We start from the raw sequence: 24,060 nt of genomic DNA, 5'->3' as shown, positions 1-24,060 counted from the left end.
CCTGATGTTAACCCCTTCCCAGCCAGTGTCATTAGTACAGTGACAGTGCATATTTTTATCACAGATAACTGTATTGGTGTCACTGGTTCCCACAAAGTGTCAGTTAGAGTCTGATTTGTCCGCCGCAATAAAGTCCCCCTGTAAGTCACCGATCGCCGCTATTACTAGTAAAAAAATAAAAATTCCATAAATATATCCCATAGGTTATAGAGGAGATAACTTTTGCGCAAACCAATTAATATAAGCTTATTGAGATTTATTTTAAACAAAAACTTGTAGCAGAATACATATTGGCATAAATTGATGAAGAAATTAGATTTTTGTACATTTTTTATTGGATGTTTTATAGCAGAAAGTAAAAAATATTGTTTTCTTTTTTGCTTATAGTGCAAAACTTTAAAACCGCAGAGGAGATCAAATACCCCCAAAAGAAATCTCTATTTGTGGGGAAAAAAAGGACATTGATTTTATTTGGGTACAGCATCGCACGACCGCGCAATTGTCAGTTAACAACTTGAGCCCCGGAAGATTTACCCCCCTTCATGACCAGGACATTTTTTGTGTTACTTTAATTGAAAATTGCGCAGGCCTTCGACGCTGCACCCAAATAAAGTCGATGTCCTTTTTTCCCCACAAATAGAGATTTCTTTTGGGGGTATTTGTTCACCGCTGCAGTTTTTTTATTTTTTGCGCTATAAACAAAAAATGACCGACAACTTTGAAAAAAAAATAATAATTTTTACTTTCTGGAGGGCGGCGCCTGTAAAAACAATCAAGCGGCTGAACAGCCCATATGATTGGTTCTATGGTGCAGGGAATCAATGGCAGAAAAAGAAGATATGTGAATGATGCCTGTAGCTTCCCCCATCATCCCGATATCTTCACTCAAAGTCCATGACATCATATGAGGTCGTTGGGCGGGAAGTGGTTTAATACAGGAGAATAATGTCCGCGCCCCCCTAAGCATCCGCTTATTTGTAGAGACATAAACCATTAGGAGTGCCAGAATCCCAATCTTCTTCTCATTGGTATAATGTCAAGGATTTTGCAGACAGAGGAAATTAGCTTTTGAATGTTAGCAAGCATGTTGTGTGAAGGTCCTTCTTCATTATAATGACAATGTGGGGGAGAGAAATCCTCTGCAACTTCCTCCAGTACGGCATCCATATCCTCTCCATTCCCGCCTGTCTCTGCATCCTCTAGGACCGGCATATCAGGATCTGACTCCGGTTGGGAGACTGGAGCGGGAGAAGAGACAGGGAGTTTTAGAGCTCTGGACAAAGATGGCCGTATTAAGACGTAATCTGTCCAAGGAATGGCGACAGAAAATTGTGCTTTGGTCAGGTAGCCCACATGTTGTGTGTCTGAGAAAGAGCTATAACCAGAAACGGACATTGGTGGTAAAGCATGGACTTTATATACAGTCCAGCATTTTGGAGATATAAGACAGGGTCACCCTATACCTCTGACCATTACTCTATTATTCTTTAGGATACAATTAATATTTCTCATTCCATCTTCCATTGCATTGGAAGAGAGGCAAGGGCTAAGTCAGGTTCACAGGCTGCAACTGCAGACAAATATACCCCCAAAGAACAAGACCAACACATGAAGTTACCACCAGAAGATGCTGCACCCCTCCAAGGACACACTCAATTATCATGACTGAGTATACCCTTGAAGGACACAGCATCCTCCAATGACAACTCTTATGGCTAAGCTTACGAAGGCCACATCAAGCAAATAGGTGACTCATTATCAGGGCTTGTTTTCCCAGAGAATAGGTGCAGGTACTACCCCTTTCTCTGTCCCTACCCACCTCTGAGTATCATTCCTTGGTTCCATCCCCCTACCCACCTCCGAGCACCATTCCTTGGTTCCAACCCCTACCCACCTCCGAGCATCATTCCTTGGTTCCACCCCCTACCCACCCCAGAGCACCATTCCTTGGTTCTAACTCCTACCCACCTCCGAGCACCGTTCCTTGGTTCCACCCTCCACCCACCATTTCTTGGTTCCACCCCTACCCATCTCCAAGCACTATTCTTTGGTTCCACCCTCTACCCACCCTCAAGCACCATTTCTTGGTTCCACCCTCTACCCACCTCCCAGAACTGCCCTTTTAGACAATACAGAACCAGGTATCATTTTGTGGTGCTGAGTAATTTTTATGGAATTTGGTAAAGATAACAAGAAAAACGGTAAAATAGATTCCCTGCAGCCGGTAACGAAAGATCCCCTAACAACAATGGACCACCCATAACAGAATTCCTTCCTGGCAAATAATAAACTATTGGCTGCAACAACAGGTCTCACCACAGCCAGCATCAATAGACCCCCTCCCAGCAACAACTGACCCCTCCCAGCAACGACTGACCCCAGAAGTTTAAGACCCACCCCCCAAAAATAGTAGGTCCTCCACCAGCAATAATAGACCTCCTCTGCAACAAAAGACCCCCCTGCCAAAATAGATCCCCTCCATCTAGAATAGACCCCCCAGCAGCGAGCATCAATAGACCCTGCAGCACACTCCTGCACCCCTTGCCATTACATACAGTCAGTGCTACAGGTGCCCTATTTGCGGTCCCCCGCGTTGCCGCTGAAAAAAAAAATCCCTGCTTATTATGCTGGAAAACCTCTTCCTCTTCATAAATTCCTAATCTGACATCCTGCAATGCAGGAAGAAGTGTCCCGGTTGGGACAAGGTGTTGACCACTAAGACATTCTACTGCTGTCCTTCTGTTCACTTTGCACCCCTCTTCTAGAATGAGCTTCTAGCTTAACCACCATAAAGGTGACAGAAAATTCTGCTTTCGTCAGGTAGACCACATGTTGTGTGCCTGAGATAGAGCTAGAACCAGAAACAGACATTGGTGGTAAAACTGGATCCTACTCTGGTAGTATTGAGTGGACCTTTGGCAGAGCCAATCTCCTGTGATTTAGAATTGGCTCCCTTTCTCCTGATCTCCACCATAGCTACAAGTGAGGGTATCCCCCTGTGGGGTACTCATGGAATAGGGTGCAGGAGATAGGGTGCAGTGTGTCTGAAAGGAGTACGCTGTAACCCAGGTGTTGACTGTCCTGCAACGAGTGGTGAAAGGGCACCTGAGTAGCTTATCAGGACTCTAGATGGAAGTGGCATTAAAGGGTGTGACCAGCGGTGTGACCACCTGAGACTGAGCTCTGAATTTTAGCGCAAAGTTTGAAAAGCTTACGCCGTAAGTGGAATACATTCCAGACTTAGTAATGTTTTATAGAGTAATGGTCAAGGTTACAGGGTGACCCTGTCTTATCTGTCCTGAATGTTGGACTGTATATAAGGTCTATGCTTTACTCGAAATGGTGGGCATGCCCCCGAAGAGGTCCTCAGGGACTGGGTTCCACAGTTATGAGGTTCCATAGTGCTGAACTACAACCCTGGACCTGTATAGCACCCTGTGGCTAACTCAACACATTGCACCAAGTGCCATAGGGAGCGCCTCATGCTGGATCCAATGCCTGAAACAACATTACAGGGCATTTCCAGAGCGTGGGGGTCTGAGTACAGCTCCCAAGGTTGTACCGATCCGGGAACACAACTTCTGTGTAGACAGTAGAAGACAGCGAGGGCTGATTGAAGAATTAGAAGATAAAATAATAAACCAGTGAAGATAACCCGCAAATATATCCCATTCTAGGTTGGTGCACATTATTCTGCTCACACAATCAGTGCAAGTCCAGCTGGTCACTGAGGCATCAAAAGAAACTTGAATGGACAATCATGCTCCAACAAAATACTCCTTTATTAGAATATATCCAGACGTGACAACATGGCAGGAGAGATGAGACTGTCAACGCGTTTCACACTACAAGCATTTAGTCATAGCAAACCCGCCATACTGCTTTCTCTTTAAACATACAACATCAATTACCATATTAATTAATATTTAAGCTGAACATCATAGACATGTGCAGAATGGAAACATTTATTTTGTTTCAGATAAATCTGTTTAGTTATTTTATTTTGCGTTCTAGAATTTGTTTAATTTCACGCTTTGAGAACGATTGGAATTCTGATCGGTCGAGAAACGATCGACTGATTCGAATTCTGTGTGAAGAAAAGCGGGTTGGGAAGCCGGCCGCCCGCATCCTTACCAACCATGACTTATCAGCTGTCAGCGGGCTTCCCCACTGACAGATGAATGGAAAGAAAAGAATGCCGGCATTGCCCAGAAATAGAAAAATGTTTAAAAAATTAAATGACGTGGGGTCCCCTCCCCCCCCAGTCTATACCAGGCCCACGCCAAAATGTAAAAAAATAAATAAAATGGCGTGGGGTCCCTCCAAAATCCATACCAGACCTTTACCTGAGCATGCAGTTTGGCAGGTCAGGAAAGGGGGGGGACAACAAGTGCCCCCCTCCTAACCCATACCAGGCCACATGCCCTCAACATGGGGGGTGCTTTGGGGCAGCTCTCTTCCAGCCAGCCACCCACAGCCCCTGTGCCAGCCAGCCAGCCACCCACCACAGGGTGCCAGACAGACACTGACCCACCACAGGGTGCCAGATAGCCACCACAGGGTGCCAGCCAGCCGCTCACCCACCCACCACAGGGTGCCAGACAGCCAGCCAACCACAGGCCCTGTACCAGCCAGCCGCCCAAAGGCCCTGTACCAGCCACCAACCCACCACAGGGTGCCAGCCAGCCACCCACCACAGGGTGCCAGCCAGCCACCCACCACAGGGAGCCAGCCAGCCACCCACCACAGGGAGCCAACAAGCCAGCCATTAAGCATTAAACAAAAATTAACATGTTTAGTACCAGATTTGTGTCAAAAATTGTCTTCATTTTTCAAAACTTTAAATGTACAAAATATCGGCCAATACCGATACGTTGTGATCAAAATATCGGCATCGGCCCTGAAAAAACCATATCGGTCTATCCCTAACCGAAGGGTCTGGTATAGAAAGGGGGAGGGGAGCACACCGTTTTGTTCTATTGCCGGGCAATGTCGGCATTCTTTTCTTTCCATTCATCTGTCAGTGGGGAAGCCCGCTGACAGCTGATGAGTCATGGTTGGTAAGGATGCGGGCGGGCGGCTTCCCGGCTTGCTGCTTAACAACCAGCTATTTCTTCACACAGAATTTGCATCGGTCGATCGTTTTTTTTTTGACTGATCCGAATCGTTCTGAAAAGTTGGAATTTGTTACAAAATGAATAAATGAAACACATTTTAACAAATTTCAACGACATTCATTGCAATTTCATTTGGAGATTTGGATACATCCGAATCTAGGAATAACCAAAAATTTGTCGGAATTTGTATTCGCACCGAAACGAATTTTACGTGTCTAACACTTAATGGCCACCGGCCAACAGCTGGGCTCCCAGCCAATGCAAATGGCCACCGATGGCAGGGCCCACTCTCCAGGCATGGATCCTCTACATATGTGTGCCATAACACCACCCAGCTGATAGCTGGGGACTCAATGACCACTCGGGACATCCTGGAAGACTTCTGGACACCAAAGGAAGCTCCTGACATCCCGCACAGCTGCCCAGCACCAGACCCGCCCACCGATACTTCCAATAGGTAGGAAAACTTCATACAAAAATGGTCCTATAAGTGAGAAGGACAAAAAAGGAACGCAGTCTTTGGCTTATCCTGAACATTTATGGGGGTGGGGTCTTATGGGGGAGGAACGAGGGCGGGGCTACCCAAATGTATGCTGCCATGGACATCTGTCAGGAAAGCACATTATGGCCACTAGATGGAACTGACCATTATACCATGACTGGGGGAATGCGGGTCACATTTCATGAACACATTTATAACAACCAGATCTGTAAGTGTTTGTGAAATCTTCCCACACAAAATCTATTCAGCCAATGAAAGGTAAGGACTCCATTTTTATTTTTCTCCTGCTATCAATGGCCAACACGGGACAACACTTTATCTATGTCTCTAGTGATCTCTGATCTCCTTATGAAGTGTTTCTTACATGATGAAGATCAGCCATGGAGAATATCTGAGGTGTATATCAGGGTGTGCTTCTTCCCCACATGTCCACCAACATTTATATAGAAGACATTTCCCGCACTAAAGGCACTAATACACCTCCAAGGTTGTGTGGGACTCCTGATGTACAAGAAGACAGGACTTCAGTGAGGAAGATTTCCCTCACTCAGGACAGGAATACGGCTTCTCCCCCATGTGAGATCTCTGATGTTTAGAAAAATTGTACATCTGTGAAAAACATTTCCCGCACTCAGGACAGGAATACGGCTTCTCACCAGTGTGCGAGCTCTGATGCTTGGAAAGAACAGACTTGCCTGAAAAACATTTCCCGCACTGATGTGTGGAAAGATGGGAGTTCTGTGAAAAACATTTCCCGCACTCAGGACAGGAATACGGCTTTTCCCCTGTGTGCGATCTCTGATGTGTGTAAAGATGGGACTTCTGTGTAAAACATTTCCCGCACTCAGGACAGGAATACGGCTTCTCACCCGTGTGAGATCTCTGATGTTTGGAAAGATCGGACTTCTGTGCAAAACATTTCCCGCACTCAGGACAGAAATACGGTTTCTCCCCCGTGTGAGATCTCTGATGTTTGGAAAGACTGGACATCTGTGAAAAACATTTCCCGCACTCAGGACAGGAATGCGGCTTCTGACCAGTATGCAATGTCTGATGTTTGGAAAGATAGGACTTCTGTGAAAAACATTTCCCGCACTCAGGACAGGAATACGGCTTCTCACCAGGGTGCGATCTCTGATACTTGGAAAGAGCAGACTTGCCTGAAAAATATTTCCCGCACTGATGTGTGGAAAGATGGGAGTTCTGTGAAAAACATTTCCCGCACTCAGGACAGGAATACGGCTTTTCCCCTGTGTGCGATCTCTGATGTGTGTAAAGATGGGACTTCTGTGTAAAACATTTCCCGCACTCAGGACAGGAATACGGCTTCTCACCCGTGTGAGATCTCTGATGTTTGGAAAGATCGGACTTCTGTGCAAAACATTTCCCGCACTCAGGACAGAAATACGGTTTCTCCCCCGTGTGAGATCTCTGATGTTTGGAAAGATTGGACTTCTGTGCAAAACATTTCCCGCACTCAGGACAGGAATACGGCTTCTCACCAGTGTGCAATCTCTGATGTTTGGAAAGATTGGACATCTGTGAAAAACATTTCCCGCACTTAGGACAGGAATACGGCTTCTCACCAGTATGCGATGTCTGATGTTTGGAAAGATTGGACATTTGTGAAAAACATTTCCCGCACTGAGGACAGGAATACGGCTTCTCACCGGTGTGAGATCTTTTATGCTCATTAAGATGGCCTTTCAAACGGAAAATCCTCCCGCACTCAGAACAGGAGAACCTTTTATCTGTTGTAAGGACCGCACCGTCCCTCACAGTCTGAGGTTCCTCAGGATAAGAGGAATACGATGGTCCGGCACTGTCCCTCACAGTCTGAGGTTCCTCAGGATAAGAGGAATATGACGGTCCATCTACACTGTGAGGTGCCGGATGGACATTTGAGGTAGCCGGGTTTGCTCCTGGACTATACTGTGTGATGTCCTCATCTTCTACTTTACAGTCTGGAGACAAAGTGAGACAATCCTCTGAGGTTTTCCTCATCTCCCGTCCATGTACTAAAATAGAAATACAAAGATTATTACTAGACATCAGAAGATTGGTTTCCCTCCGCCCACATCAGGCAGCTTTGTCTCTGAGGATCTTACAATCCCCCCCTCAAGGTAACTAGTAAATGGGTCCTCTGATCTCCTACCAATTAAATTCTTTATTCATGGACCTTAGTCAGAGAGTGAGGAAACAACGAGAACTGTCTTTTATAGTAGTGACAGTGATGAGGGGATTATAGGACGAGTGTCCCCCTCCCCCTCTATCACTCATTGCCATCTTCCCAACACAAGAAGTCCCGCACTTCCTTATTTAGTCCATGATATAGTCATAAATAACAGCGGGGCTGAGCCCCACCAGAGGTCAGAGAGTGAGGATGGGGGGAGAACAACCAAGATGAAGACTGGATTGACCCTGAAGACCACCATCATTGGGTTACTGACTCCTCCCTCATTATCACTTTGTTTAAGGTTCCAAAGTTGGAGGATGTTATCACATTATTATCAACCTGTAAAAGTCTGTCCTCCAATCAAATCATCAGATATAAAATGTCCAGCTGGTAGAAAATGGGCGTAACAAAAGAGAATCCATATTATGTGTATATATAGCAGTGGGTAGAGGGGAGAGAGCAGAAGTCAGGAGTATGTAATGTACAGCATAGAGTATATAGTGCAGGGGTCAGGAGTATGTAATGTACAACATAGAGTATATAGTGCAGGGGTCAGGAGTATGTAATGTACAACATAGAGTATATAGTGCAGGGGTCAGTAATATGTAATGTACAACATAGAGTATAGTCAGGTCCATAAATATTGGGACATAGACACAATCCTAATCTTTTTGGCTCTATACACCACCACAATGGATTTAGTCCAGCCTACAGCCAGCCCCTGTTTTGCTTTTGAAGCAGCTGAGCTCATTTTCTCCTTGTAAAAAAGGAGATGAGGTAGTTGGCGCTGCCTAAAGTTGTATATGATTGTATAATTTATGGAGGACAGATTAGATAAAAAAACAATATCTAATATATAAAGTGGTTCTCAGGCTGAAATATATATAGGTGTAAAGTGCAATAGATCAATCAATACAGTTAAAAAATAAATAAATATACATATATATCTCTTATACACGTATATAAAGTGCAAAATATGCAAGAAATTGGTGCAATAAACGCATACAGTGCGCACTCCCCCAGAAATTATATAAGTGGTATAATATGATTATATTATCAAAAATGGCCAGTTATATGATAGCTCTGCTCTACATGGCTCCGAGAGTATAATACCTGGGAGGAACAGTATATGTGAGCACCCCAAGATTGGATAGCGGACCCTGGTCCTATATGCCTGCTACCCCTGTATGGGTGTAACTATCTGGTGAGTGTGGGAGAAATTGGGAATAAGAGGGGAGCACTGTCTCCACACCCAGCACTCGAACTAATGGAACACCACTGTATATCCACTCACGGAATAGAATACCGCCATAGTTCACCGCTAATTGGACTTTTTATGGACTTTTTTTCCTAATTTTTTCCTAATTCAATATTTCTGATCGATTAATCTATATCAGAAGTGAGATTCAATCGATAATTTTTTCACCTGTGTATGTTCTCAGATTAGTCATTCCCGATTTAAGTTTATCGTGCACACAAGCACTTTTTCAAGTTTATTTATTTATTTATTTGTCACATTTTATATTTTGTATCCTTTGTTATACAACAGTGCACTGAAACTTACTCTTTTTATCACAGCAATTGCACTCTTACCCCATACTTCCAATATAGTTGCACTTTTCACTGAAGAATAATTTATAATATATATTCACGCAGGAGTACACCTATTTCTGTTCATCCACATGCCAGATCCTCCAACTGGCCATTTTTGATAATATAATCATATTATACCACTTATATAATTTCTGGGGGAGTGCGCACTGTATGCGTTTATTGCACCAATTTCTTGCATATTTTGCACTTTATATACGTGTATAAGAGATATATATGTATATTTATTTATTTTTTAACAGTATTGATTGATCTATTGCACTTTACACCTATATATATTTCAGCCTGAGAACCACTTTATATATTAGATATTGTTTTTTTTATCTAATCTGTCCTCCATAAATTATACAATCATATATACAACTTTAGGCAGCGCCAACTACCTCATCTCCTTTTTTACATTTTTAATATTGACTTAACAGTCTATATTTTAGGGGTAGGCAGCAGCCTTTTAAACCGTTTTTTATACTATTTCTCCATAGCGCGGATATTATTGCCTTTTAATATTTAATCATTTCCTCCTTGCCCTTGCTTGGTCTATGATCTCCAGAACACAATTCTAATCTTTTTGGCTCTATACACCAATACAATGGATTTGAAATGAAACAAACAAGATGTACTTTAACTGCAGACTTTCAGCTTTAATTTGAGAGTATTTACATCCAAATCAGGTGACCGGTGTAGGAATTACAACACTTTGTATATGTGCCTCACACTTTTTAAAGGGACCAAAAGTATTAGACAGATTAACAATCATAAATAAAACTTTCACTTTGTAATACTTGGTTGCAAATCCTTTGCAGTCAATTACAGCCTGAAGTCTGGAACGCATAGACATCACCAGATGCTGGGTTTCATCCCTGGTGATGCTCTGCCAGGCCTCTACTGCAACTGTCTTCAGTTCCTGCTTGTTCTTGGGGCATTTTCCCTTCAGTTTTGTCTTCAGCAAGTGAAATGCATGCTCAATCGGATTCAGGTCAGGTGATTGACTTGGCCATTGCATAACATTCCACTTCTTTCCCTTAAAAAAACTCTCTGGTTGCTTTCGCAGTATACTTCGGGTCATTGTCCATCTGCACTGTGAAGCGCCGTCCAATGAGTTCTGAAGCATTTGGCTGAATATGAGCAGATAATATTCCCGAAACACTTCAGAATTCATCCTGCTGCTTTTGTCAGCAGTCACATCATCAACAAATACAAGAGAACCAGTTCCATTGGCAGCCATACATGCCCACGCCATGACACTACCACCACCATGCTTCACTGATGAGGTGGTATGCTTTGGATCATGAGCAGTTCCTTTCCTTCTCCATACTCTTCTCTTCCCATCACTCTGGTACAAGTTGATCTTGGTCTCATCTGTCCATAGGAGGTTGTTCCAGAACTGTGAAGGCTTTTTTAGATGTTTGGCAAACTCTAATCTGGCCTTCCTGTTTTTGAGGGTCACCAATGGTTTACATCTTGTGGTGAACCCTCTGTATTCACTCTGGTGAAGTCTTCTCTTGATTGTTGACTGTGACACACATACACCTACCTCCTGGAGAGTGTTCTTGATCTGGCCAACTGTTGTGAAGGGTGTTCTCTTCACCAGGGAAAGAATTATTCGGTCATCCCCCACAGTTGTTTTCCGTGGTCTTTCGGGTCTTTTGGTGTTGCTGAGCTCACCGGTGCTTTCTTTCTTTTTAAGGATGTTCCAAACAGTTGATTTGGCCACACCTAATGTTTTTGCTATCTCTCTCTGATGGGTTTGTTTTGTTTTTTCAGCCTAATGATGGCTTGCTTCACTGATAATGACAGCTCTTTGGATCTAATATTGAGAGTTGACAGCAACAGATTCCAAATGCAAATAGCACACTTGAAATTAACTCTGGACCTTTTATCTGCTCCTTGTAAATGGGATAATGAGGGAATAACACACACCTGGCCATGGAACAGCTGAGCAGCCAATTGTCCCATTACTTTTGGTCCCTTAAAAAGTGGGAGGCACATATACAAACTGTTGTAATTATTACACCTTTCACCTGATTTGGATGTAAATTCCCTCAAATTAAAGCTGAAAGTCTGCAGTTAAAGCACATATTGTTTGTTTCATTTCAAATCCAATGTGGTGGTGTGTAGAGCCAAAAAGATAAGAATTGTGTTGATGTCCCAATATTTATGAACTTTACTGTATATAGTGCAGGGGTCAGGAGTATGTACAACATAGAGTATATAGTGCAGGGATCAGGACTCATAATATTGGTGTTCAGTAATCAGTAGCAAAGGTCCCACACCACTGCCTCCCATCTCCTGAGACTGCACTCGGTGACTTGGGTGTGAGACTATACAGACATATCCCTCCACCCGGCACAGCCAGCAAATAACAGAGCAAGTAACCCCGGGAGAATTGTTCTGTCAGAGATCTTACTAGACCTGGGCATGGGGCAGAAGACCCAACGTTTATACCCCAGGGGTCTAGGCTGAGCAACGTCTATGGTGTAAAACAACATTTTGCTGCCAGCTGAACCCCAGAATCTCCAGAAATCCAGTCTGAAGACATAAATTGTGTCTGCAGCACAGAGAAGGAAGATTAACTGAGAGAAATACAGGAATACAGGATGGGGAACACAGCTCAGGAAAGTGACCAGGGGATTACAGGCTGATATCACCCAGTCCCCGCCCTACTCTGGACCAATCATTGTGCAGTATGGGTGCAGGAATGTATTTAGTGTTAATGACCCACCTGTGCTGATCTCTGTAGGAGTGTCCTCCTCTATAAATGTCCCCGTTATTCCATCCTCCTCCATAGACTGCTGATCATCCCTCACATACATCTCTTCTTCCTCTGCTTTACCCTCAAATTCTATATCAATTGGATCTCCACTCTAAATCAAGAAAATAAGAGAGAATATCTGGAAGATATAAGCTTACATAAAAAAACACACACATCCCCTCCACAAGTCCATGTTCTAGATACTCCATCCCACCAACCTTGTAGCATTGAGGGATGGTGTGACCTTCCTGTGTGGAATCCTGGGAATACAGAGGATGGGGACATCTCTCTGGTGGGTTCCTGGTATTAGGTGGCTCCATCATATCCTTGTGTCCTTCTGAAAACTCCTCCATAACTCCATACTCCTCATCCTCCTCTTTATACTCTTCTTTTACAACAATATTATCCTTGGAGTTTTCATTCTGAAAGACATAATAAAATATTCATTGTAAAAAAACATGATTGCTTATAAATCATACCTACCAATAATTTTCAATCATCTACCTGATGATGGTGAGGGATGGTGTGATCTTCCTGTGTGGAATCCTGGGAATACAGAGGACGGGGACATCTCTCTGGTGGGTTTCTGTAGCTGGATGACTCCACAATGGTGTCCTGGTACAGATCTTTGTATACTTCTTCTATGACCCCATCCTCATCATCCTCCTCTTTTATTTCTTCTTTAATCTCAACTTTAGAATCTCTCAGGTTTCCACTCTGAATATATAATAAAAATGACATCAATGGTAACAATGCAGATAATGTACAGATCCTAATGATACTATCAGTGATTGTTCCTCATCTACCTGATGATGGTGAGGGATGGTGTGACCTTCCTGTGTGGAATCCCAGGAATACAGAGGACGGGGACATCTCTCTGGTGGGTTCCCATTACTGGAACCATCTGTAGGAAACACACACACACACTGCCAAGGACCATAAACCAGGCGAAGACAGAAAGTACAGTTAAAAAAAAAAAAAAAAAAAATTAAAAAAAATCACACCTATTAATGAAATAGAAAAAAAAAATAACAGTTCAGGAATGTAGTCAAAAAAAGAAGCCGGGATTTGGATTCCAGAGCAGGTAATCAGAGGAGCCGGGGTCAAGAAACCAGAAGTCAGCATAGTCAGGAGAAAAAAAATGGAATTTTTGTAAAATCTTACCGTAAAATTCCTTTCTCTGAGTCCTCCGACAGTCGCCGCCCACTCACACAGTCTTCACCAATGGGTATTGACCTTTGCTCCGCAGGAGTAGCTAGGCACAAGACTTGTTAGTAACAAAAGCTTTTAGCATAAACACACCCCTAGGGACTGTCCCACTAGTCAATTCCTCTCTGCACCAGCATTCCCAACTCAGTTTGGTAGCATAGCAGTAAGAGTACACAAAACCCCAAAAGAGGGGCGGGGGACGGCGACTTTCGGAGGACTCAGAGAAAGGAATTTTACGGTAAGATTTTACAAAAATTCTGTTTTTCTCTTACGTCCTCTGACAGTCGCCGCCCACTCACACAGTCTTCACCAATGGGATGTCCCAAAGCAGTGTAGACATGAGGGGTGGGAGACGCAGCCGCATAAAGAGCAACGCAGTACCCACATCAGAGAAAGGAACCTTACATACAGTAAGAGAACCAGCTGGGCAACAGGAAACTTGCTCAACAGGAGCAACAACCCAGGAAAACAAGTAACCCAGGGGTAAAACACCCAAAGACCCAAAACCAAGGGTCCCTATGGCACTGCCGCACTGAGAACTTTACGGCCAAAGGAGGCATCGGCCGATGCCTGAACATCCACCTTATAAAACTTGGAGAAGGTGTGCACGGACGACCAAGTCGCCGCCTTACACACCTGGGCCACTGAAGCCTGATGCCGGAAGGCCCAAGACGCACTCAAAGACCTGGTAGAGTGCGCCTTCACAGGGAAGGGCGGAACCCTTTCCTTCAAGGCATAGGCCTGCACAATAGTTTGTCTGATCCATTTGGCGATGGTCGCAGCCGACGCCGCCATGCCCTTCCGAGGACCCTCAGGAAGGACAAAGAGGGAATCCGACTTGCGAAAGGATTTAGTGGACGACAGGTAAACCCTGATCGCCCGGACAACATCCAAGGAATGCAAGGCAACCTCCTTAGGATGTTTTGGCTTCGCGCAGAGCGAAGGCAGGACAATGTCTTCATTAAGGTGAAAATCCGAGACCACTTTTGGAAGAAAGGACGGGTTAGGTTGCAAGACCACCTTATCCTTGTGAAGCACCAAATAGGGAGAGCTGCAGGACAACGCCGCTAGCTCCGACACCCTGCGAGTCGAAGTGATCGCCACCAAAAAGGCAACCTTTTTGGACAGCAGAGGTAACGAGATCTCCCTGATCTTTTCAAAGGGAGCGTGCTGTAACACGGACAGAACTAAGTTCAAGTCCCACGGAGGTAAGGGCTCCCTCCGAGGAGGGGCCAAATTACGCACCCCTTGAACAAAGGTGCAAATTAAGGAATTAGACTCCACAGGGCGCTGAAAGAGAACAGCCAGTGCAGAAATCTGGCCCTTTATCGTGGCCAGCGCCAAACGCTGGTCCACAGCAGTTTGGAGGAAAGCCACCACTCTCGACACCGAGTATGAGCGAGGGGAATACCCCCTGGACTCACACCAGGCAAAGTACGCTTTCCAAGTACGGTAATAAATCTTCCCCGAAGAGGCTTTTCTAGCCTTGATCAAAGTGGGAACGACCTCAGGGGAGAGACCCCTATTCTTCAGGACCTGGCTTTCAACAGCCAGGCCGTTAAAGCCAGCGACTGTAAAGCAGGATGGAATATCGGCCCTTGAGACAGAAGGTCTTCCCGGATCGGCAGGCGCCACGGAGGCTCGACTGCCAGATGAATGAGGTCTGCGTACCAGGACCGGCGAGGCCAGTCTGGTGCCACCAGAATGACCGTGTGCGGTTCCGAGGCCAACCTGCGAAGGAGCCTGGACAGCAGCTTAATTGGAGGAAAGGCATACATTAGATGATACTGATGCCAGGGCGCCACCAACGTGTCCGAGGCGTCCGCGCGAGGATCGCGCGTCCTTGCCACGAACCTTTCCACCTTGTTGTTTAGATGAGACGCGAACAGGTCCACATCTGGTGAACCCCACCTCGCGCACAGCATCTGGAAAACATCCGGGTGTAAGGACCATTCCCCCTGGTCCAGGGTCTGGCGACTCAGATAATCTGCCTGCCAGTTTTCCACCCCCGGTATGTGTACTGCCGTTATCACCGGGACGTGAGTCTCGGCCCAAGACAGAATGTCGGTCACTTCCCGAGCCGCTCGGGCACTCCTGGTGCCCCCTTGGTGGTTGATGTAGGCCACCGCGGTGGCCTTGTCCATTGACCACTGGAGAAGGCAAAGCTATCGCTCTCAATTCCAGAATGTTGATCGGAAGGGAGGATTCTTCCTTCGACCAAGTTCCCTGGGCGGACAGGTTGCCCAGGACACCACCCCAGCCCGACAGGCTGGCATCCGTGGTGACCACCGTCCAGAATAACGGACGAAAAGACTTGCCCCCGACACCGCCGGGGACTGAAGCCACCAAAGAAGACTCCTTCTGGTGCGGTGGCTCAGTGAGACCCGCAGATCCAGAGACTGAGGTCGCCCGTCCCAATTGGCAATAATCTCCGCTTGGAGACCCCGCGTGTGAAACTGAGCAAAGGGGATCGCCTCGAAGGCCGAGACCATTAACCCCAGACACCTCATGCAGGTCCTGAGTGACGAGGATCGGTTGTCCCTGAGGGATCCGACTTCGTCCTGAAGCGTCCGGAGCTTGTCCTCCGGCAGGAAGTCCTTCGCCTGAACAGAGTCCAGAACCATCCCCAGATAGGGAAGGCAAACCGAAGGGCACAGAGTCAACTTCGGAACGTTTATGGTCCAACCGAACTCCTGAAGTGCCTGCACCGTAGTGGACAGGTCGTTCAACAGGCTCTGACTGGCACTCGACCTTAACAGGAGATCGTCCAGATATCCCAAGACCGCAATGCCCTGGGCTCGCAACAGGGCCATAACAGGCACCAGAACCTTGGTAAAAACCCGTGGAGCTGAAGCGAGACCGAAAGGTAACGCCACGAACTGGTAGTGTTCCTCCGTAATGGCGGATCGAAGGTACCTCTGGTGGCCCTCGAAAATGGGGATGTGTAGGTACGCATCCTTCAAATCAATGGAGGCCATGAATTCCCCTGGGCTCAGGGCAGCCACCACTGAGCGCAGGGATTCCATGCGAAATTTCCGAACACGCACGAAGCGGTTCAGAGCTTTTAAGTCCAGGATCGGACGCACCTTGCCCTCCTTTCTGGGCACAGTGAACAGATTGGAGTAAAACCCCCGGAATCTGTCCCGATGAGGCACCGGGACCACCACCCCCTGGGCCCGCAGGTCCTGCACCGCCAGGTTCAGATCCCGCAAACGCTCCGGAGGCAGTTGAAGATTCGAGGGAAAAAATCTGCCCGCCGGCCGAGAAAGGAATCCGATCTTGTAACCTGATCGAACGATTTCCTGAACCCACCTGTCCTGAATGCGGAACAGCCAAGGTTGGAGGAAACCGCGCAAACGTCCCCCCACCACAGAAACGGGTGAGGGCGTCCCTTCAGGCGGACGCGGAGTGGGGCGCAGAACCGACTTGTCCGGACTTCTGCTTACCTGCCCACGGCTTCTTCTGGCTGCCTTGGCCTTTGAAGGGCTTGCCCTTGGACTGTGACCTAAAGGCACCAAAGGACCCTTGAGAGGGCCTAAAAGTGGAGTTCCGCTTGCCGCGAAAGGACTTGTTCTTCGGATTCTGGGGTAAGAGAGTGCTCTTGCCCCCAGTGACTCCTTTCACCAGCGTATCCAAAGCCTCGCCAAAAAGGCGGGAACCAGCATAGGGAAAATCCGCTACTGTTTTGTGAGATGATTGGTCAGCCGACCAACTCTTCAGCCAGATCAGTCGACGGTTGAGCACCACGACACTAGACAGGCGTGCAGCCAAAGGGGCCTCATTCAAGGCCGCATCGCACAAATACATGACCCCCTGATGGATCTGGTCCACCATAGCCAGTGTAGCCGGCGGGGCAGAATCAGCCATCAGAGTGCGTCTGAGCACCTTCGTCCAATCTGCCACCGCCTGAGCTGCCATAACCGAAGCAAAAATAGGTTTGAGCATAGAGCCCGCCACCATATACGCGTGACGGGCAAGAGACTCCAACCTCCTGTCCGTAGGATCCCGGAAAACCGGGGTATCCTCAGTGGGAACCAGGGTAGCCTTGTTCAAAACAGCCACAGCGTGATCCACTTGGGGTGCTACACACCAGCGCTCGTCAGTGGAGGGCGCAAAAGGATAAAGCAGTTTAAACCTACTGGGCACTGTAAAGGGCTTCTTTAAAGTGCGCCATTGCTCATTAACCGTGTTGTGAAATTCAGCAGGGCAGGGGAAAACCTGCGCTGATTTGCGAGTTCTGTGTGTCCCAAAAGAGGACACCCTAGCTGGAGGAGTGGGCTCATCCTCCAGGTGCAACGTGTCTTTTATAGAAGCTATCAGCTCATCCATGAGCGCAAGCTCTTCAGGTGAGCCAGGGGGAGAAGTATCAACCCCTTCCACCTCCGCCTCCCCCTCAGACCCCAAAAGGTCCAGAGATGAGCGAGACCCAGAAAAAGGCATGCCAGCCACAGCAGCCACATCGCCCTCTGAATCAGAGGAAATAGATAACCTGGCCCTCTTTTTTGCAGAACGTTCAGCCATCAGCACCTGCATCTGTGACACCAAAGATGCCACTACAGTGGCCAAATCAGACCCCTCGGGGGGTGCAGCAGACCCCTGGTCCCCCACCAGGGCCGGGGGGAACTTGCTATCCTGGGAATCCATGCCAAACCCAAGTATGGGACAAAAAAGCACTGGCCCTTTAAAGACTACGGCGAGCGCAGCCCACCTTACACTCACTGTATGCACCGACCTCCACAGGGACAGAAATACTGAGTTAGGAAGGATAGCACAGAGAAAACCTGGAGAGAGCACTGCAGACTGCTGCCACTGATCGCTGTCCAGAGAAAGAGGAAGTGATGGCGTGAGAGGCTGAACTATATAACCTAGGAGGCTCAGGGAAGATGGCTGCCCGGCAGGAGTGAATGGAGGCTACAGGAACATGGCCGCCAACATGTGCTCGGATCGAGCGCGCATGTCACCGCAAAAATGGCGCCGGCTGGCGCCGAAAGCACACCGCACTACGCCCTGTACACGGCCCAGGGGAAGGCCGCAATAGCCCACAGTACAAGGAAAATGGGGGACCGTGCGGGCAGTAGCGGTCGCCGCCACACATGTCTGCCTCACATCACCCAAAGGGGCACCAGAGCGAGAGGGGTCCCCACCACCGCAATAAATAAAGCCTTTAACCCCCGCAGGGATCACATCAGGGAGCCCGCACACACAGACATGGGGGTAACACACAGCCAACAGACTGACACCCCAGACAGAGGTCCCCACACAGAAGGTGCTTACCGTACCGGATGGCGTGGGGAACCATCTCAGAACGACAAACAGCTATCCTATATGACAGGGAGTGCCGTAGCTGGGACGCAGGAGACTGCAGCACACGACTGCAGAAAGCGTCCGGTGAGGTAGCCACCTCACAGGCAGCATCCCTGCAGCGAACAGGGTGTAACGCTCCTGCGTTTTACGTATGATGTGGATTTTCAGCTGCAGAAATATTCCACTTCAGTAGTCATGTAGAGAAACGCTGAGACACCAATCCCAACTCTCAATGACTCATCATGTGTGGATGATCTCAATTCAGCAAGTAAATACACACACTCAATAAGATGTTTCCTAGAGTGACTTATGTATATAGTAACACAGTGATGATAGGCTGAAGAGACAGGTTGGGTAGAGATGGTAGATGACAGACACTTGAAAGGAAATGTTCTTGAAAGTAAGATAGTAGCAGATGGGATGCAGATAGGTTTAGCAATCATGTATGGTAGCAGATGACAGAGTAGCAGGTGGACATACAAGAGAGATCAACCCAGTGCAAGAACAGGTGGTAGTAGGCTCAAGAGCTAGCAATCTTAGATAATGCAGATGTAGTAATAGTCCTTAGTATGCAGAGCTAGATAGTGTAAGCTTTAGTATAAAGGTTATAGAGGTTTCCCCTGTGGGGTACTTATCACTAATAGCAATGTAGCAGAGGAGAGGTTCGGCAAGAGCGGATGATCCGGTAGCGGGATACAGGGATCAGCGCAGCGTGGTTCCGACAGCGAGGTATGCTTGCAAGCATGAGAGCTTCAAGACAGGTTAGCATCAAGGCACAAAGCAGTGTAGTCGTGAGAAGGGTGAAGGTGAAAACAGCATGCCAGGGTTGATCGGGTGGCGAGACACAGGATCCGAAAACAGAGGTTCAGGTAGCGAGATACAGGAACGTGTAGATTTGACATGCTGAACTCAGAGATCAGGACGCTCCAACCATGACGGTTGAACGAACACATGTGAGTGAGAGCCAGCGATCTAAATAGCCATCCAGTCCGGCGCTCAGTGATGACAGCATCAGTCTTAAAGGTGTATGCGCACCTTACCAAAAGAGAATGGTGGGGCGCATACACTTATGAAAGAGTAATTAGGGTACCCAAAGGTACCAGAACATTACACAGGGATGGGTCGTTCATGGCGCCAGGGCGAACCATAGCTGAACGCTCGATGGCAGGCTGGGGATACATCTGACCCTCAGCCCTGGAGACCCAGGGCGGCCAGTCCGATTCCCAGCTCCGCATGATGTTTCTTCATCCTGAAGATCCCTAACTAAGAGCTGGTAAAATAACAGCTAATAAAGTAAAGAAAAAACACTTTGAAATAAAATCAAAAAAGGGTAGAAGGCTGAGACTGAAGCCCCAGCACAGGAAAGCCTGACTACTCCTGAGCTAGGCAAAATCAAACTGAGTTGGGAATGCTGGTGCAGGGAGGTATTGACTAGTGGGACAGCCCCTAGGGGTGTGTCTATGCTAAAAGCTTTTGTTACTAACAAGTCTTGTGCCTAGCTACTCCTGCGGAGAAAAGGTCAATACCCAATGGTGAAGACTGTGTGAGTGGGCGGCGACTGTCGGAGGACGTAAGAGAAATTAGGAATAGGAAGCTCAGTTGCTTCAAAAGAAAAAAGGGGCTGGCTGTAGGCAGGACTAATGAGGCAGGAAATGGTAACCAGGTGAGTCATTGTGGTAACAAGAGGCTGGTAGTTACCCGACAGCTAAGCAGCTTCTGAACATTGAAAGAAAAGAGCAGCTCGCTAACTATCAGGAGCCCAGCCCTGACAGTACTCTCTTCCCCAACAACCCCTCCCCCTTGGGGGAGCAAAAGACTTGAGGGGAAAGCGTATATGGAAAGCCTGGAGAAGAAAAGGAGCATTTATGTCCGAGGATGAGAGCCAAGAGCGTTCCCCTGGACCGTAACCCCTCTGTGAACTGTATATCTTATGTGTCCACTAAACCTACGGGAGTCAGTGATAGATTGTATCTCATATTCCACATGGTTGTCAACCTTAAGTGGGCGAAGGTGTGGTACTGAGGTGGTATAGCAATAACACGTAAGGAAACATGGAATACGTAGTAAATATGAACGTTGGAAGGAAGATCTAATGCGTAGGCCACTGTATTAACCTTATAGAGTATGCGGAAAGGCCCAATATACCTAGGTGCCAGTTTTAGTGAGGGAACACAGAATCAGAGGTAATGGGAAGACAATAAGTACCTTAAGCGAAAAAATTATTGCGCTAACTGAGAAATGTGTAAAGCAGCTGACACTAATCACCGGACAACAAAGTGATAAATACAAAAAAGAAAAAAAAAAATGTGCAGCGCTGATAATAATTAGAGTCCAAAAAAACTATGAAAAGTCCATATGTGAAAATTTCATAAATATAATAGAAGAAATCCAAGTGAAAATAATCAGATCTAGTAGTGCAGCAAATCCCGACACCAGTGAAGGTAAATGTGAATTGCGCTCACCAGATGGATGGGACCTCAATACCATATAGTAAGGGGGTCAAACAAGCTTGAAAGAGTATTAAGATGTCCCGGCAGGATTCACCGACCTCGATGGATGGCGTGTAGATCCTTGACAGGTATAATCAATCAGAATCTCCACTCCCAAACGATAGAAGGTGTATCAAAAAGAAGGGGGGACATACATAGCGTAATATTGCTAAAAACTATTTATTTAAAAAAAATAGCTGGTACACTTACATACATCCGTGATAAACAGGCGTATCAAGTATATACAGCTGAGCTGACTGAGGTCCTCTTAACATGTTTCGGCAAAACTGCCTTTTTCAAAAGATATTGGTCAGCGTTTGTACATCCTCTATATATAACATATGGAGTGGTTTGCTTCACCTGGGATTGAATTAACTGTGGACCGCTGTAAAAGCACACCGGCATGCGCTCCAAGACTCGTTTTGGAAGACCGCCAATAAGATGGCGTCACTTCCGGGATTAACAGGGAAATGACGTTACTGAAGCGCAAAAGACCGGGACTATCAGGAAGTCCGCGGTCACGCCCTAATGCGCCTCAAGCCTCCCAAGGATCGCGTAAACACCTACGTCATATCCGGGACTCGGCGGAAGTGACGTCAGGTGAAGCGCAACGTATCTCGAGCTTGCGGTTCAAGACGCCATGTCCCTGTATATCACTATCCCCGGCTCAGAAAGTAAGGCCATTGGTCGAGACGAAGCATAAACACTCGTACACAAACAGACCACACTTCTGAAAATCGGGGGAAAGAACGTCAATCTGCAATCCACATCCATATTGAATTGTGTTGTAACATGCATATAGGAATTGATTAAAAAACATATTTACATATGTATTTAATAAAATAAATCATGATGTGAATAAATAAATATATCACAAAAAGATTTAAAAATATGTAAAAAATATTAAAATCTATAAAAATGGAGGCAGGGAGTTAGTGGCGCAGGAAAACTGCGGCAATAAGGCATCTGCTCTTATATTCTTTGTATCAGGTATGAATGAGACTATGTAATTGAAGCTTGACAGAAAAAGGTCCCATTGAGCCCTTCCAGGAGATAAACGTCTAGCCTGAGACAAGAATGAAAGATTCTTATGGTCAGTCAAAATGAGGACCAACACAGTAGTACCTTTGATGAGATGCCTCCCTTCTTTAAGAGTTAAAATTATGGCTAATAATTCTCTATCCCCAGTTTCCGAATTTCATTCTGCTAGTGACAATTTTTTTAGAAAAGTAGCCACAAGGATGGATAGAACTCTCAGGGGTAGGAGGTTGAGACAGGAAAGCGCCTAATCCAGTCTCAGATGCATCAACTTCAAGAATGACGGGTAACATGGGATCGGGATGTTCCAGCACTGGAACTGCAGCAAAAGTGGCCTTGAAGGATTCAAAGGCTTTAATGGATTCCGGGGACCAATTCTGTGGGTTGCCCTATTTTCTGGTCATACAGTATCAATGAAGGGGTTTGACCAGAAAAGAGAAATTACTCATAAATTTCTGATAATAATTGGAAAAGCCAAGAAAATGTTGTAGAGCACATAGACCTATGGGCCGAAGCCACTTTAGGACTGCAGATGGCTTCTCTGGGTCCATCGAAAACCTGGCAGCACAAATGACATAACCGAAAAATTTAACCTGTTCATGGAACTCGCTTTATTCCAACTTGCAATAGAGGTTGCTTTCTCTCTACCTTCTACCTGTGGTGGTTCTCTCGGGACTTAGAATATATGAGAATATCATTCGGGTAAACCACCACACATTACGGCAGCATATCTCAGAGGACATTGTTAATAAAGTCCTGGAAAACTGCAGGAGTGTTGCAGAGACCAAAAGGGCATTACGAGGTATTCATAGTGTCCGGTCCTAGTATTAAATTTCCATTTGTGGCCCTTATTATTCCACACAAGAATGTATGCCCCTCGCAAATCGAGCTTAGTGAAGACCGTTGTTCCCTTGAGGGAGTTAAATAATTCCGTTACCAATGGGATCGGATAAGTATTTTTAACAGTAATGTGAATGAGACCCCTATAATCGATATAGAGACTCAGTTCACCACTCTTTTTTTTTCCCACAAAGAAAAAGTCGGCACTGGAAGCAGAAGAGGATTTGCGGATGAACCCCTGGGATAGTTAAATCGTAGCATACTTCTCCATTGCCTTCTCCTCTGAGACAGACAGTAGGTAATCCCGGCCATGAGGAGGAATGGCACCGGGGTTGAAGGACAACTGTGCACTCAAAAGGCCGATGTGCCAAAATAGCAGCCTGACCTTTGTCAAAGACATCACAGAATTCATGGTACTCTTCTGGCAATAAAGAGATTAAAGACGTGCACATGATCCTAATCACTTTCTAAAAAGATGTATTAGTGCATTGTGGGGACCATGACAAAACCTCAGCATTACGGCAATTAAAAGAGGGATTGCGCCTCTGTAACCAAGGATAACCAATGACAACTGGGTAATGAGGTAAGGAAATGACTAGGAATTTGTATTATCTTATGGTGAAAAGCCCCTACAGCCATGGTCAACGGAGTGGTTTCATGAGTCACATGGGCAGGCTGTAGAGGTCTCCAATCAAAAGCCTCAATGGTAAGTGGGGAGGCACGAGGCTGCAGTGGTATTGAGTGCTTCAACAGAAAGTGCAGTTAAAATCACACCTTTAATTAAATGGCAAAAATAACAGTTCAGGAACATAGTCAAAAACAGAAGCCGGGGTTTGGATGCCAGAACAGGTAATCAGAGGAGCAAGGATCAGGAAACCCTAAGTCAGCGTAGTCAGGCGAAACAAATCAGGAACAGGTATCGGAAGAGAAGTCAGCCACAGCAAGTCATACACAGGAACACACTGGAGAGCATGGACCACGCAAGGGCAAGGAGGAAATAAGCTAAGCTACTTAAATAGCAA

At 46.3% G+C, this 24,060-nt stretch overlaps 3 protein-coding genes across 3 annotated transcripts in view; 1 reads left to right on the top strand and 2 right to left on the bottom strand.

The window, feature by feature from the left end:
• LOC309549119 (uncharacterized protein) overlaps window positions 1-24,060 on the top strand; it is a 2,919,967-nt gene that overhangs the window by 563,834 nt on the left and 2,332,073 nt on the right. The window lies entirely within an intron of this gene.
• Window positions 1-24,060, bottom strand: part of LOC309549117 (uncharacterized protein) — a 4,285,597-nt gene that overhangs the window by 2,040,125 nt on the left and 2,221,412 nt on the right. The window contains 1 exon segment of the mRNA XM_082249155.1: window positions 12,663-12,875. Coding sequence (XP_082105281.1) covers window positions 12,663-12,875 — 213 coding nt within the window.
• LOC309548676 (uncharacterized protein) lies at window positions 994-9,246 on the bottom strand (the record flags this gene model as incomplete). Its single annotated transcript, XM_082248638.1, has 3 exons — window positions 994-1,238; window positions 6,276-7,370; window positions 9,222-9,246. The coding sequence occupies 3 exons, from the start codon at window positions 9,244-9,246 to the stop codon at window positions 994-996; spliced, it is 1,365 nt and encodes a 454-aa protein (XP_082104764.1).

Source organism: Pelophylax lessonae, assembly GCF_965119305.1.
Source record: "Pelophylax lessonae genome assembly, chromosome: 3".
In the NCBI taxonomy this organism is placed as follows: domain Eukaryota; kingdom Metazoa; phylum Chordata; class Amphibia; order Anura; family Ranidae; genus Pelophylax; species Pelophylax lessonae.
The sequence above is the reverse complement of the archived record's forward strand: the minus strand, read 5'-3'. Positions and strand labels throughout refer to the sequence as shown.